Source organism: Oncorhynchus clarkii, unplaced genomic scaffold, assembly GCF_045791955.1.
Source record: "Oncorhynchus clarkii lewisi isolate Uvic-CL-2024 unplaced genomic scaffold, UVic_Ocla_1.0 unplaced_contig_7984_pilon_pilon, whole genome shotgun sequence".
Taxonomy (NCBI): domain Eukaryota; kingdom Metazoa; phylum Chordata; class Actinopteri; order Salmoniformes; family Salmonidae; genus Oncorhynchus; species Oncorhynchus clarkii.
The window spans coordinates 23,253-40,931 of record NW_027258904.1 but is presented as its reverse complement, the minus strand read 5'-3'; the positions used below and the strand labels follow the sequence as shown (position 1 = coordinate 40,931).

At 39.5% G+C, this 17,679-nt stretch overlaps 1 protein-coding gene across 1 annotated transcript; it reads right to left on the bottom strand.

Moving 5' to 3' along the window:
* Positions 1–5,995: 5,995 nt before the first annotated feature.
* On the bottom strand, positions 5,996–17,299 carry LOC139399174 (zinc finger protein 879-like). The gene is made up of 3 exons (XM_071144687.1): positions 17,165–17,299; positions 8,574–8,801; positions 5,996–8,061 (listed from the first exon to the last, which is right to left on the bottom strand). The coding sequence occupies exons 2-3, from the start codon at positions 8,674–8,676 to the stop codon at positions 7,046–7,048; spliced, it is 1,119 nt and encodes a 372-aa protein (XP_071000788.1). The 5' UTR covers positions 8,677–8,801; positions 17,165–17,299; the 3' UTR covers positions 5,996–7,045.
* Between the last annotated feature and the right edge of the window lie 380 nt (positions 17,300–17,679).

The following is a 17,679-nucleotide window of genomic DNA, read 5'->3' as shown; positions in this document are numbered from 1 at the left end:
TTGTGTCAGCGCAGATCTGGGGAAGTGTGCCAAAACATTTCTGCAGCATTGAAGGTCCCCAGTAACACAGTGGCTTCCATCATTCTTAAATGGAATAAGTTTAGAACCACCAAGATTCTTCCTAGAGCTGGCCACCCGGCCAAACTCAGCAATCGGGGGAGAAGGGCCTTGGTCAGGGAGGTGACCAAGAACCCGATTGTCAGTCTGACAGAGCTCCAGAGTTCCTCTTGAGATGGGAGACCCTTCCAGAAGGACAACCATCTCTGCAGCACTCCACCATTCAGGCCTTTATGGTAGAGTGGCCAGACGGAAGCCACTCCACAGTAAATGGTCACATCACAGTACGCTTGGAGTTTGCCAAAAGGCACCTAAAGGACTCTGACCATGAGAAACAAGATTCTCTGGTCTGATGAAACCAAGATTAAACTCTATGGCCTGAATGCCAAGTGTCACATCTGGAGGAAACCTGGCACCATCCCTACGGTAAAGCATGGTGGTGACAACATCATGCTGTGGGGATGTTTTTCAGTGGCAGCGACTGGGTGACTGGTCAGGATTGAGGGAAACATCCTCTCAAGCTCTGTTAGGTTTGATGGGGAGTGTCGCTGCACAGTTATTTTCAGGTCTCTCCAGAGTTGTTCAACCCACCCCCCCCCCCCCCCCTATATTTCACATTAGGACCACACCAAATTATTTTCCCAATTTCCTTTGTGTCATCACAACTTTTGGAGATATTTAACCAAATTATTTTGTGGTAAAAAAAATACATATATATTATGGAAAAAAAAGTTGTAGATATATATCAATTAAGTTAGATCTATAATAGTTTTTTTAAACATACAAGTAGGAAAGCCTTAAGATAAATAATAACTTGTTTAGAGAGAAACATTTGGGGAAAAAATTGTAAAGTTGTAATATGGTGGATGAGTGTGTTGGGGGCAACTCGCCCTACTTGGGGGTAACTAGGGCTGGGGGCTAGTTATCCCTTAATGGTTATGAATGTGTTTCGACCTGTCATTTAGGCAATAACTGTGTTCGAATACTCATACTGACCGCACTAACCGTACTATTTGTGATGTGAATTGAGTATATAGTATCCTTATTCGTCATAGTAAGGATATAGTTAAAGTAATGACTTTTCAAATAAGTTACCGTACACGTTATATTAGCTGACAATTCGTTAGCTACGCTGTCCTTACGAACCACATAGCGTATCATTACAGCAGTATGTCCCAGTATGTTGTTAGCTAGCTACCTAACATTAGTTGACTAAATATACATCCAACTTGCCAGTACATTAACTATAGGCTATCTAAGTAACTACCCAACGTTTATTGACTTGATTATTTCCGTCATTCTTAGCTTAGCTAAATGGTATAGACGTTGTGCAATCTCAATGTACATTCGGGTTCTTTCATAAATTTGCTCGGGCTATCCACACCGATTTCAGAGTTATCTACCCTGATTCTTCTCATCTGAGTGTACCAGAACGCAGAATAATGAATTTACGAGCGCTCAACACTCGTTGAATATGGCCGGTGTCAGTAAAAGCAAAAAAAGCGTCATTAAATTGTTGCCAGCAGCACAGTTACAGTCACCAACGCTCTGGATAACATGAAAACTGCTTAACTAGCTCTGCTAGGGCGAGTAAAATGGTCAGAGTGGTCTCATTTGAGTCTGGAAGTAGCTAGCAAGCTAGCCAATGTTAGTTTGGGTGTTTGAATGCTGTTGTAAGGTCAGAGTGCTCAAATCAACCCTATTCCTCAGCCCGAGTGTCTAATGTGCGCTCTGAATTTACAAACGGACAATCTGACAATGCTCTGAATTTTGGAGCACACTCTGGCACTCCAGATTGAATTTAAGAACACACCCAGGCACTCCAGATTGAATTTAAGAGCACACCCAGGCACTCCAGATTGAATTTAAGAACACACCCAGGCACTCCAGATTGAATTTAAGAACACACCCAGGCACTCCAGATTGAATTTAAGAACACACCCAGGCACTCCAGATTGAATTTAAGAACACACCCAGGCACTCCAGATTGAATTTAAGAACACACCCAGGCACTCCAGATTGAATTTAAGAACACACCCAATGTCGTAAAATGTCTAACTAGTAATTTGTTACGCTATAACTAGCTAGACATGTGAAGAGCTAGTACGCTCAACTGAGAGCATACTGTTCATTTACAGTATACTAAAATGAACTAATAGTATGTAGCATACACTCATTAAGTATGTAGTATACAGTATGTTAGTATTCGAACACAGTTAATGACACAGTTAGTACTAGTTTATTCTAACTTGCTGGCTAGCAACTTCACTAGCAGTAAATGCTAGCTCGTCAGCAAAAGCCGCTAGGAGTGCTAGTTAACAACCTTCCTACCAGATCGTCTGAGGTAAAATACATTAAAAAGATAATGTAACTTAATTGCAGTTGTAAATGTTTCCACTAGTGACTGACCGCTTTAGAGTTAACGTTACTTCATAGCCTTGTAGATATTTTACACAGCATTGTATGTCATGTAGCTAGATAGCTAGCTAAGCGTTTGAGAGAGCTTTTAAATTGGCATCTCTCCCCCTATTTCAGTGGGGACTAGATTAGGTCTGAGCAGTGCAGGAGGTGGAACTCATGAGTGCTCCAATTTTACTGGGGATCGCTTTATTTTTGACCTTTATACAAATTAGAATTGTGCAATAGCAGAGCATAAGAGAGTTGCCACATCAATGTTACACTGAATTAATTAGTTACGTTATTGTTGTAAAATGTTGTATTCCAGTGTTCTTTAACGTTCTTTTACATTCCAATTATTCCAACTATTGAAAACCTTTTGCTCCTGAATGTCCTTTTAAAGACTGCTGGGATTTTAAATATTCAAATAATATTTAGTGCAATTGTACATAATGGATTGTATGGAAAAGGATCCACAAATAAAGTACAATGAAAATGAATGTGCAGGTAGTGCTGATATTAATGGTGACGTGCAACACCATTTATTAATGTGCAGGTAGTGCTGATATTAATGGTGACGTGCAACACCATTTATTAATGTGCAGGTAGTGCTGATATTAATGGTGACGTGCAACACCATTTATTAATGTGCAGGTAGTGCTGATATTAATGGTGACGTGCAACACCATTTATTAATGTGCAGGTAGTGCTGATATTAATGGTGACGTGCAACACCATTTATTAATGTGCAGGTAGTGCTGATATTAATGGTGATGTGCAACACCATTTATTAATGTGCAGGTAGTTCTGATATTAATGGTGACATGTGCAACACCATTTATTAATGTGCAGGTAGTTCTGATATTAATGGTGACGTGCAACACCATTTATTAATGTGCAGGTAGTGCTGATATTAATGGTGACGTGCAACACCATTTATTAATGTGCAGGTAGTGCTGATATTAATGGTGACGTGCAACACCATTTATTAATGTGCAGGTAGTGCTGATATTAATGGTGACGTGCAACACCATTTATTAATGTGCAGGTAGTGCTGATATTAATGGTGACGTGCAACACCATTTCCACCCCCACATATTTTATTAAAATAATTAAAAGAAGACAACTAGACTTAGCTTTGAAGTATTACTTACCAAATCATTTCTAAATAAAACTGATCAAATAGATTAACACACCTGTGTGAAACCCTATGCCATAATCTTCTGCCAGGGTAACTGTAGCCATTCATTTCCCTTTACAGTTTACTCACCTAAGCGTGACCTTAATCTACATACCATTTTTTTCCCCCAAACGTTACTTTTTTTGTGTCAGCAATTCCCCCATTGTACCCTAACTTGTGACAATGTAGGACTACTGAAATCATTTGTAACACATCATTTTTTCACATCAGTTTGTCTAAGGTGCAAGCATGCTTCCCATTCGAAAGAGTTTAGAAGAATTATGTGCATATATTATGATGACATTTTGTGACCTGTTTGTAAACACAGAAACAGGTCTATGGCGTCTCAAAGTGGACATACAGCTGCCGCTTTTTTTCTCTTTTTTTAAGCAAAGGTCTTTTAAGGGAGTATGAGAGCACACTCGTTAGGTTCGCCTAGCCTCCTTAAGATAATGTTTATTTATAGCACATGCTTAGAGCAAATCCATCTCTAACTAAATGAAACTCCAATGAAACTCCAATTAAAGGGATAGTTCATTAAAATGACAAATGTACACATTGGTTTCATCACCCTGTATACAATCCAAATAATGTACACGTCAACAGTGAAGTTCTGAAGATGGAGGACTTTCAGTACAGCCGTGTTCCCCAATCCTGGTCCCAAAGGGGTGTACATGTGTGTTTTTGCCCTCGCACTCTCATACCTTATTCAATTCAAAGGCTTGAGTTGCTTAGTTGAATCCAGTGTGTGAGTGTTAGGGGCAAAAACAAAAAAATGCACCTCTTTGGTTCCCTGGACCAGGATTAAGAAACACTGCAGTACAGAGCAAAAAGTGTGATGATGCAATTATCATTTTGCTCATTTGCGCATAATTTGCATCATCACACTTTTTCCTCAGTACTGAAAGTGCTCTATCTTGAAAACTTGATTGCTAACAGGAAACATACAACATTTTTGGCATTGTATTAACAGTGGACTAATGAAGAAAATACAAAGATTTCATTTTTTTAAACACCCCTTTCATAGCACCTACCAGTCCATTAAAAGAGTAGTTCACTATTTGAAGGCCTGTATGTAAGATTACTAGGTTTGTATTCAGGGGACTAGGTATGTACTCAAGATTCAATGGTTTGTACTCAGGAGATTAATGTTTGATTTTAGCAGCGCCATTCTTCCACCTTCATGTCATTGTGCTGTGGTTCTTCAATGTTTTCCTGATTTTTTGGGGGAGGGTTGTTTATTTTTTAATATTTTTTTTACATTTTGAACACTGGCTGCCTAAAATGCTGTGGTGCTTACTAACACAATAGGAAAGGTTGTGATAGACGTGGGCCATCACAGGAGAGTTCACAGCTCTTTCACTCTGAACATTCATATTAATGACTCACCCTCAAATGGACCATCAATACCACAGTTCTACAAGACTATTTACATAATCAACTGCGTTTCAACAGCCTGATGCTCAATATAGTACTGGGGATACAGTATATTAAACTCTAACAATGGGGTTTATGAAAGGGGTTGCAAGGTGGAAGGCCACCTCAATTCAAGAATGAATGACCCGTGTAGTGTCACTATTGTTTGGTCACCTCACCAGACCTCCATTTTGGTTGCTCCCTGTTTGACTATTCTATCCTCTATCCTTATTGAACCGTATTGAAATAACATTGTGCAACCAACCCAAGCATATTCATCATTTTGTTAAATTAATAGTACTTAAAACGTTTTTAATTGTGTGCTCTCACTGAGTGCAAAAAGCAGGGAGGGAGGAGCCCTCCAAACAGTAATCTTTGCCTCTCTGTTATGTTGTCAACAAGGCAGCTAGGTGCATCGACCAGAAACATGCATTTATTTTCCATAAAAAAAGTTTACATGTTCAGACTATACTGAACAAAAATATAAGCGCAACATGTAAACATTTTAAGAAATGTTCTACATGCACAAAAAGCTTATTTCTCTCAACTTTTGTGCACAAATTTGGTTACATCCCTGTTAGTGAGCATTTCTCATTTGCCAAGATAATCCATCCACCTGACAGGTATGACATATCAAGAAGCTGATTTAAACAGCATGATCATTACACAGGTGCACCTTGTAAACAGCAGGGGATCCTACAGATTTGACAGATTTTAGTATAACTGAAATAACTGTTTGATACATGGAACTAGGAAGCACTGAATTAAGTGGCATATGTGTTGTCATGTGTAAACACGGGAGCTACTTTGTCCCAAAATGCTAAATAGAATTCTTGAATTCTAATTCCCCAATAGTAAGTGGGCCATTCTTGAATTGTTGTGGTAATGCTGTCCCTGGACTGTGGCACCTTATAAAACTATTGAAAATGAAAATAGACAAATACGTTTTTCATTTTATTTAACTGGTTTTACATAAGAAAACATGTAAGTCCTTTATACTGATTACCATATATTTGTATGCATTGTAGAAAAATACTGGTGGCTAGTAAAGTGGCTTGTCCCCGTGGTGATGTGTAAAGGTGCATTGACATGTTTTTGAGTAGATTCATGTAAATATATTTTGAATGCCAACAAAAACATTGTATTTTCTGTAAAGATAACCCAGAGGTTGACCAGCAAAAATGTATGTAGAACATTTATTTTTCAGTAGTAATTCAATGACATTCATTGCAGTTATCCAAATACATTAATCATCAATGACTAAAATAGTGAATCTAGTTTTAAAAGACAATTTAATAAACCCATTTGTTTTATAACCTGTGTATCATTAAACAAAAAACATTTAGTAGGAATAAAAGTATCCACCCAAACTAAAGGTGAAAACTGATCATCACATCATCTCTATCTGACATGTGTCTACTAACTCATTCCCACAGAAAACTGATCATCACACCATCTCTATCTGACACATGTTGTATCTCATTCCCACAGAAAACTGATCATCACACCATCTCTATCTGACACGTTGTCTACTAACTCATTCCCACAGAAAACTGATCATCACACCATCTCTATCTGACACATGTTGTGTCTACTAATTCATTCCCACAGAAAAACTGATCATCACACCATCTCTATCTGACACATGTTGTGTCTACTAACTCATTCCAACAGAAAACTGCAGAGGGAAGCAGTACCTCCCTCCATTGTTTTAACAAGAGATCTCTCAGAGGGTTTTCAACGATAAGGGCAAATCCAAGGTAATCTCAATATCTTTACAGTAGAAGCTAACAAAACACACTGGAACTGACAAGGTGAATACTGATCAGTAAAGTAAAGAGAGGCTAATGTTCTATAATGCTCCCTTTTCTCTGCACAGTTCTCACAGTGAGAAACAATAGGATTACAACAGTGTGTTACTCTCTCGTAATGTTATCAAATTCACTGTTACCACTTCCTTTATGAGATGATAATGAAGTGATGGAGTGACTAATCTTAACTGGCCTGAGAGAACTGATGAGGCTTCTTTCCTTTATGTATACGTTGGTGTGTTATTAAGTTGCTCTGTTGAGAGAAACTCTTCCAACAGTCAGAGCAGGAGTAAGGCTTCTCTCCCGTGTGTGTTCTCCGGTGAACTTTTAGCTCAGATGATGTTGTGAAGCACTTCACACAGTCAGAGCATGAGAAAGGCTTCTCTCCTGTATGTATAAGTTGGTGTGTTTTTAAGTTGCTCTGTTGAGAGAAACTCTTCCCACAGTCAGAGCAGCAGTAAGGCTTCTCTCCTGTGTGTGTTCTCTGGTGAACTTTTAGCTCAGCTGATGTTGTGAAGTACTTCCCACAGTCAGAGCAGGAGTAAGGCTTCTCTGCTTTATGTATATGTTGGTGTGATTTTAAGCTGCTTTGATAAGAGAAACTCTTCCCACAATCAGAGCAGGAGTAAGGCTTCTCTCCTGTGTGTATACGTTGGTGTGACTTTAAGCTGCTCTGTTGAGAGAAACTCATCCCACAGTCAGAGCAGTAGTAAGGCTTCTCTCCTGTGTGTGTCCTCTGATGAACGTTTAACTCAAATGATGCTGTGAAGCATTTTCCACAGTCAGAGCAGTAGTAAGGCTTCTCTCCCGTGTGTATATGTTTGTGCGAGTTTAAGCTGCTCTGTTGCGAGAAACTCTTCCCACAGTCAGAGCAGGAGTAAGGCTTCTCTCCTGTGTGTATACGTTGGTGTCTTTTTAAGTGACCCAATCCTGAGAAACTCTTCCCACAGTCAGAGCAGGAGTAAGGCTTCTCTCCAGTGTGCACTCTCTGATGAACTGTCAGAGCCTTTGATGTTGTGAAGTGCGTCCCACAGTCAGTGCAGGAATAAGGCTTCTCTCCTGTGTGTATTTGTAGGTGTATTTTTAGCTTTGATAGAAATGGGAAAATCTCCTCACAATGTGGGCAGTGGTGAGACTTCTTAGCTCTGTGATCTTCCTGCTGTTGCTCTCTGGATGTAGATAATGTCTCAACATGGTCTCCTGTGTGAACAACATCAGAAGAACCAGTCAGTTGGTGTGATATTCATGTCAAATGTATACATGCCATATCATCCTCCACTCATTATCACAAGGGTTAGTAACTACCAGGGTTGGGGTCAATTTCAATTTTTAATTAGTCAATTCAAATAAACCAAATTTCTATTTCAAATGTTCCTCTTTGAAAGGCATTGAAGAGAATTGTAATTTCAGTGATCTTCCTGAAATAACTGGAATTTAATCAAGCAAATTCTGACAATACTAGTGTCAAACTATGCAAGTCTCAGTAGAATGAAGTAACATCTACCTTCTCACTGAAACAGTTCATCATGAAACAGTTATACTGTAACATTTCATGCACAGTGGGAAGTTGGAATGAAATACACAAGCAATAGAATGTCAGGGGTCATGTGTGAGTCAGAATTACAGAATACTACGTAGCAATAGACTGGGTGATAGCTTATGGAGGTCTAGCTTATGAAGATAACTCATAGAGAGATAGAACCTGCTCTTACCATGACTAACAGATGTCCCAATCTTCTCCTCCTCTTCTTCATCTTTAATGTTGACATTCAGCTCCAGTGTTTGACTGCAGTCTTCCAGCTTCACTGATGCCATCTCTGGATCCTGCAGTGTAAACTGGGCTCCACTGTCACAATCAGGTAGGCTTGGACTCAAGTGCGGAAGGAGAGAGGCAGGCTGGGTTTGTCCTCACTGTTGATGTTACCGGCCTCAGACTTAATCTGAGTCGGTCTGTAGTAATAAAGAGAAACTGACACAAAAGTTATTTTCTTGACAGTTCTGGCACTTTCTTATTCTAAAAAATATATATTTAATTTTTCAACTATCTCATTTCAACAGCTCAAGTAGCTAAGCATTGACAACATTCATTCACATTAGACGAGTGCACACGTTAAATTACACAACGTAAGTGCACTTAACCTATAGTAGATTTCCTACATTCAAATAATGCATAAATGAATCACAAACCATCTAGTTCAAGGTTACAGTATGTTGTAGGGAGCACTATGTACTATTTTACTGAATAACCTTGTCTACACTGTATTGTTTCACTCAAAAACCGTTGGTCAGTGGTGGAAAAAGTACTAAATATTCATACTTGAGTGAAAGTAAAAAGTTAAAGTAAATGTCATACATCAAATTCCTAATATTAAGCTGATGATTTTCTACTTTGTTAATGTATTTATTTACAGACGGCAAGGGGCACACTCCAACACTCAGACATAGTTGACAACTTTGTGCGTCTCCCCTTCTCGTAGGCCTATTTTAAGGATCCGTCATTTGTATTGATCTGTTTGTCATTGTTAGCAGAGTAGACTAGGCTACCCCGGATCTTTTTTCAATTCGACAAATATTCTTCTAATGTGTCCAGTCATATAGAGTGTACTAGAATAGCATTAAATATCTTTCTAAAAGGCCAAGAAACGTATCTGATATAGCTCGCCTATTCTATGGACCTACGTGCTCAGCCATGCATTGAACAGTCTTTTTTGCAAACAGAGATTGAGTTATATTATTAGCCTAAATTATTACTATATCAACTATTGTCTCAGCGTTCTACGGACAATTCCTTCTACCTAATGGCTTGGTTTTTGCTCTGACATGCACTGTCAACTGTGGGACCTTATATAAATAGGCATATGCTTTTCCAAATCATGTCCAATGCATTAAATTGACCCCAGGTGGACTCCACTCAAGTTGTAGAAACATCTCAAGGATGATCAATGGAAACAGGATGCACCTGAGCTCAATTTCGAGTCTCATAGCAAAGGGTCTGAATATGTACCCAAATAAGGTATTTCTGTTATTTATTGATTTTACATTTGCAAAAAAATCTTTCAAAACCTGTTTCGCTTTGTCATTATGGGGTATTGTGATGTCATGGGGTATTGTGGTGTCATTATGGGTATTGTGATGTCATTATGGGGTATTGTGTGTAGATTGATGCGGAAAACATTTTATTGAATCCATTTTAGAATGAGGCTGTAACGTAACAAAATGTGGGAAAAGAAAAAGGGTCTGAATACTTTCTGAATGCGCTGTCCTCGTGCGTAAACAAAACAACCTTGTGGGTTAGTATTATGGATAGAGCTAGATAGCAATTGCATTTTTATTCATCAAGAGGACCAAGCTTTGTGTGGTAGCAGGTTGTAGCAACACTTGCTGTGCAAATGTGATTTTCTCAATGGCCACGCAAATGAAACGCTTTAAAAAGTGGGATACATTTGTGGGCACAATGCGGGCGAATTTGACATAAACTCGTCAATCTGCGGGGGACATTTAACTTTCATGGCTATCAACGATGGAAAGAGGGCTTCAGCAAGACGTTACTTTTCAAATTGGATGCTGTCCATACCAACAACGTGGTTAGAAAGTATCACAAACAGCCAGCAGCAGCAGAGACAGAGCATTATAGTTTCACCGGGTAAGTGGCAGTGCTAACTTACTATGCTAAGGCTCGCTAACTACAGAGCTACCGCATTCAGCTCACGTTTTCCATTTAAATCAACTTTGCCATCTCTTCTTAAAATGTGAATTTTAAACAACCTTAATCACACTGATTAACGCTAAAGTAACATGTCTGCTAGATGTTGGTAGCTAACTTCTGGCGCTGTCATACTATAAATCGTGCAAACATACGGGACAAAATAGTAGTTTTGGTCACGATGGAGATTAATGTTTACGTATAGAGACAGGTACGTGCACAGAAAGGGCTCTCCCTCTGCAGAGCACATTCCCCTTTGCTCTTTCAGTGTCCAAAATGCCATTTTCGGCGGTGGTGTGTGTTTTATATATATATATTTTTAATGATGTTCTGAACCCACTGCCCGCAAGTCTTTTATACATTCTTATCCATGCTTCAGAACCAAAACGTACGTCTTGATTGTTGATTAACGACTGTAGAAATGGCACATGGAGTTGGTGGAAGAATCCTTTAATTCATGGCCACTTGCTCAGCTGAGCCAGGGGCACTTTAATTATGTCAGGTGGAAATGTCCGACAGATCTCAACTCATTAAAATGAGGAAATCGCCATCGACCGAGCTCGCTGCTTCCTCTTCTTTAACTCCGTGAATCCACGTAAATCCACCGAATCTGTTACCTTTCCTCTGAACTATCCGTTGCGATCGGGAGAGCGGGCCATCAGTTATTGTTTATAGTTATTACCGCGGAACGCGGCTTGGAGCGCACGCTTCAAACCTATTGTGTAATGTAAATGGTCAATGATCACGGCCCTACAGATCATCACAGGCCAGTTATGCCATCGATATATGGTTAATATGTAATGAAATTACATGTACATATGAGGATAAACTTGAAAGGATGAAATATGAAACGTCATTGTTTGCTGAACTAATCAATTCTGATATCAAACTGATGGGGATTATAGACTGAATTACCGATCACTGATTGATTGAATTATTTATATTCTTCTCATGATTATGATGAATAGTTACGAGCCTAAATGACTCAAGGATGATTCCTATCGACTTCTTATTGAACTGAATTGCTGAATTACCTAATTATTTTAACTAATGAATGATTGTTATGATTGGGTCTTTGTGATCATGAATTTGATTGGATACATGTTATTCTGTTTCCTTTGTGATGCAACACAGACTACCCACTAAATACACCACTTTATGGTTAAAACTTCTTGCCCCTACTTGAGACGCATATGTCCCAAGTAGGCACCTGGAAATGCAAATGCGCTACGCTAAATGCTAAATGTACTCGTTAAAACTCAAACCTTGATCAAAATTCACAAGCAGGGTATTAAATTAAAGCTACACTCGTTGTGAACCTAGCCAGCAAGTCAGATTTTTAAAATGCTTTTCGGCGAAAGCATCAGAAGCTATTATCTGATAGCATGCACCCCCCAAAATGCCAGCTCGACACGTAAACAACAGATTTTGCGATAGACGGCGCTACCCAAAACGCAGAAATAAAATATAAAACATTCATTACCTTAGACGAGCTTCTTTCTTGGCACTCCTATATGCCCCATAAACATCACTATTGGGTCTTTTTTTCGTTTAAATCGGTCCATATATACCCAAAATAGCTTTGTATAGAAGTAGTGTCATTCAGAAAAATTCATCGTTTTTAAACGCTGCGTAATTTTTTAAAATTAAAAAAGTCGACGATAAACTTTCACAAAACACTTCGAAATCCTTTTGTAATCCAACTTTAGGTATTAGTAAACGTTTATAATCTATCTAAATGATTACAGGGCGATGTCTCTTCAATAGGTCCTCACTTCAAAAACAATGCAATCTGATCTCTCCCTAAACTGCTTCCGGGTGAAGACTGGAAAACTTGGGGTCAGACAGATGGATTTTCCAACAATTAATTCGATTGAAAATTAGTACAATGGCGCCATCGTGCGGAATTTGTAGACGGTGCAGGCAAATTCCCATTAAATTCTGTTCTCCTTTAACAACTGGTGGAAGTGACTTATGGAAATTATTTTTTGCTTTCAGAGAGCAGTTTTTCTTGCGTTTTTCAATGAAACACACGCTCTGTTATAGTCACAGCCGTGATTTAACCAGTTTTATAAACTTCAGAGTGTTTTCTATCCACACATACTAATCATATGCATATACTATATTCCTGGCATGAGTAGCAGGACGCTGAAAAGTTGCGCGATTTTTAACAGAATGTTCAAAAAAGGAGGGGGTAGGATGAAGAGGATTTATTAATTAAAGGAATTCCTGCCTCAGTCTCATCCATTCCTCTGTCAGCTGACCCGTACTCATCTCTACTACCGACTCATCTCTACTACTGACTCATCTCTACTACCGACTCATCTCTACTACCGACTCATGTCTACTACCTACCGACTCATCTCTACTACCTACCGACTCATCTCTACTACCTACCGACTCATCTCTACTACCGACTCATCTCTACTACCTACCTACTCATCTCTACTACCGACTCATCTCTACTACCGACTCATCTCTACTACCTACCTACTCATCTCTACTACCGACTCATCTCTACTACCGACTCATCTCTACTACCGACTCATCTCTACTACCTACCTACTCATCTCTACTACCGACTCATCTCTACTACCTACCTACTCATCTCTACTACCGACTCATCTCTACTACCGACTCATCTCTACTACCTACCTACTCATCTCTACTACCGACTCATCTCTACTACCGACTCATGTCTACTACCTACCTACTCATCTCTACTACTGACTCATCTCTACTACCTACCTACTCATCTCTACTACCGACTCATCTCTACTACCTACCTACTCATCTCTACTACCGACTCATCTCTACTACCGACTCATCTCTACTACCTACCTACTCATCTCTACTACCTACCTACTCATCTCTACTACCGACTCATCTCTACTACCGACTCATCTCTACTACCTACCTACTCATCTCTACTACCTACCTACTCATCTCTACTACCTACTCATCTCTACTACCTACCTACTCATCTCTACTACCGACTCATCTTTGCCAAAACTTGGTAATTTGATTGATCATTTTCCCATTTCATACAGGCCTTGTTTGGGTGCCTACTGGCTATATGTCTATATATAAGCAGCTGTTACATCACACTGCCTTCAATATCATAGGATGAAGATTTAACATGGAGAATTTATTATGATATTTGTTTGGAAGAACAGGGCTACCCGGCTGGCAACAAGCATATGCACTCTGCAGGCAGGCTGCCCTCCACAGTGATGGCTGGTGTAGACAGCACATGCTTTCCATCTGATCCTGCCACCTCCTCTGCTACAAGTAGCTGTATGATTCTGACATGATATATCCCTAGTTGATTCTGCTCTAGACTCCAGAGAAGTGACATGATATATCCCTAGTTGATTCTGCTCTGGACTCCAGAGAAGTGACTTATATTCCTAGTTAATTCTGCCCTGGCCTCCAGAGAAGTGACATGATACATCCCTAGTTGATTCTGCTCTAGACTCTAGAGAAGTGACATGATATATCCCTAGTTGATTCTGCTCTAGACTCCAGAGAAGTGACATGATATTGCCTGCTAACATGAATGACTTTCAGCTCCAAATGCAGGTGTAAAACGCAGTTTGTTTCTGTAGCCTAGCTTGCATTTTATGGCTGTAATGACAGGTTACATTTGCGTAGCAATTGTGCACTCATGTTGGCGTGTGCACGCATATTGCACAATATTGTACCACTCCTTGTTGTGGGTCACAGGTCAAAAAAGTTTGCAAACCACTGGGATACACGATAGTGGCAACAAATGGAGTTGGGTTGGATATAGTCATGGTAGGATACACGATAGTGGCAACAAATGGAGTTGGGTTGGATATAGTCATGGTAGGATACATGATAGTGGCAACAAATGGAGTTGGGTTGGATATAGTCATGGTAGGATACATGATAGTGGCAACAAATGGAGTTGGGTTGGATATAGTCATGGTAGGATACATGATAGTGGCAACACATGGAGTTGGGTTATATATAGTCATGGTAGGATACATGATAGTGGCAACACATGGAGTTGGGTTATATATAGTCATGGTAGGCCACAGTAAGTCTTTACAATCTTCTATTTTGACTGGAATTCAGAAGCCTTTTTAAACCTCAGTTACACTTGAAGCTTTGCATTTCCTGTTCTAAATAGTTTATCTGAATACTTTACTCCTCAGATGGTGATGCTTTCCCCTTGTAATAATAGCTCAATAGAGCCCCACAGTGTAGGTGTCTAAATACCCATAAAACCTAGCGGGCAAGAAAGGAAATGGTTCCAATCCATAGGGGATTTCTATTAGGATTTTTGCCATTCATGTGTATTGAAGGGCACATAAAGAACATGTACCATACATACACAACATTTATTTGCTGTCTTTACAAAGGAGCGGAATTACATTCACATGTTATGGGAACATTTAGCCTGTATAGAGCAAATATTTCAAGAGTCTGAAGAACACAATTTTGATGAAGCCACAGAAAACCAGAAATAATTTTTAAAAATCCAGAAATTACAGAATAAGAGCTGTACAATGTCAGGAACTGTGGCCAGATCATAGGGGATTTATTAATAACCATGTAAATCTCTCTCGGACGAGGCAACTTTTTTTCCCTCCAATATATTTGGCTCTATTTCCTCTCAGATTTGAAAATGCTAATTAGCGTCAACGTAGACATCATGAAAAACTACAATTCCCTGCAAGCGCCTGCACGTCATCTCGAGCTGACACCTTTTGCTAACAGGTATTATGTCAATTTAAAACTTGCACAAGACAGTACACAGAATTGGTCATTTTAAATAAATGTAGCCAATGTATTCATTAATACATTTAGCTAACGTTAAATAGTTAATCCAGATATTCTTACTTTTTCCTCACTTCCGGCAGTCTCATCCAGATCAACATGGCATTTGTAGTTCTTTATGATAGCCACATTAGAAGCTAATTAGTGCTTCTTTTTTGGAGAGGGGGGGGGGTATTTCATGTTATCAAAATGTTACGCCGGGATAAGTCTACGCGAAACGCAGCCCTTATTTTAAGTGTTTCTAAAATCCCCTATGGGAAAAATGAATGGTGGGAAAATGATTTGGAACCATTTCACGTTTGACTGCTAGGCTTTATGGGTATTAGGAAAGGACAGGGGGATACCTAGTCAGTTGTACAACTGAATGCCTTCAACTGAAATGTGTCTTCCACATTTAACCCAACCCCTCTGAATCAGAGAGGTGGAGGGGGGGGGGGGGGGGCTGCCTTAAATTGACATCCACATCATCGGCGCCCGGGGAACAGTGGGTTTAAAATGCCTTGCTCAGGGGCAGAACGACAAATGTTTTCCTTGTCAGCTCAGGGATTCGATCCAGCAACCTTTCGGTTACTGGCCCAACACTCTAACGACTAGGTACTCTATGAGTCTGTGACCAAAGCTGCTGGGAATTACTTTTTTGGGGGGCTGCCCTTTTTTAGCTTGAGCACATGCTTCCCAAAAGGTCTCGGCATGGCTCTGTATAGAGGCCCTGTGGCTGGGGTCGAAACTGTGTGTGTGTGTGTGTGTGGATGGATGGTTTGCTAAACCAAAATGTGGCCATGTATTCCATCGTGGATCGGTTGGCATTTTGGAGTAGTCCAGGAGCCGGGTTTTCTTTAGAGGGGTGGATTGTGGATTTTGCTCAATGGGAAAGTTTATTTTGGGAGTTTAGGGTCAATGTTGTCACAGTTTCTTGTTGAAGAGGCATCAGCCAACCTTAGCTTGCTCCTATTCTGAATAAATTTGTGTCCGTTTCTTTCTAGCTGACAAAATAAGTGAGCTAACCTTTGTTTGGTCCTGCCATGTATCAATAACATAGCCAAGTTTGTCACTGGTATGGGCTAATTATCCTAAACCTAGACAGTGATAGCAGCTAGATAAAACCAGGGAGATGGGGAGATAATTCAGGTTCTGTTTCACCTGCTGCTGGCTTGATAATGTTCACTCAAATACGTTTTTCCATACATTAAATGAGATTTGCATTCTCTAAAGATTGTAATTGTGATCATATCTGATTAATATTGAAGAAAAATCCTCACAGCCGTTTGCCATACCAAAATGTGAACTAAAATTTGGCGCGCACCATTTTACTATGTACAGTAGGCAGTAAACCATCTTCTGTACGTGGTTTATATATGAGGGGAGCATAAATTGTACAATTGTAAACGAATAAATAACGGTATAAGTTAGAACAAATGTATATTAGTTAATATACTGCACCAACTACATAAATATATGATCGGGTCCACTGTCTTCTGTCTGGACGTTAAAACGCAGACAGCGGTCGCCGCCATTTTACCAGCTCGTGAGAGTTATTTTTTACACAACCAAGAACCATATAAAATGAACTCAGAAATCTCAAATAAATATATTATTTTTAAATTACCTTGACGAAATTGTGTACATTAATTAACTCAGACAAACCCCAAATCTCAAGTTATATGACTTGTAAAAATCGTTTTCATCACGACACAGAAATAACACAAAATCTGGTAATCCCTTGACGGATTTGTTACCTATCATGTTATGACATGTTCTGTCGATATTAGGAAGTGTAAACGTGCTATTACCAACCTGTAGTAATAACTCGAAACGGAAACAAAAATTATCGTCTTCACATCTGCTGCTTTCTTTATTCTGAACAATGGTGCAAGTCCATAGAGATGGATAGAGGACTCATCTTTGTATCTGTGTAATTATAACGTCTGTGACAGAACACGCAGCGGCATTGAGGGGATTCAATTCATCTGGCCTGGGCTCCCGGATAGGCGTGTTTTTGCAAGGAGGTGAAAATTGATGTCATTCGTTTTGGAACTGGGTTGCCTTCCAGATGGGAGCCAGGTGCCACATTCAAAGCCCACAGAGAAGTCTCCTCAAAAACAAAAGTGATGTAATTAAGCACTTGGCGCAATGAGCAGGATTCTGTGTTTTCACATGAAAAAAATTCTAACAAATATTTAATGGAAAGAGATGTATGTTTCTGGATGATGCACTTTGTTGACTAAAGGACAGAAAGGCACAGATTACTGTTCTATTGGAGAAGAGCGATTCCTCCCTTGCCGCATTTGCCTGTTTACCGTTTACATCAC

Excerpts from the sequence above, each read along its gene's own strand:
- LOC139399174 (XM_071144687.1), bottom strand. The coding sequence starts at position 8,676 with ATGGCATCAGTGAAGCTGGAAGACTGCAGTCAAACACTGGAGCTGAAT. Across the intron at positions 8,062-8,573 it reads TGGGACATCTGTTAGTCATG|GAGACCATGTTGAGACATTA; the intron begins GTAAGAGCAGGT and ends TTGTTCACACAG.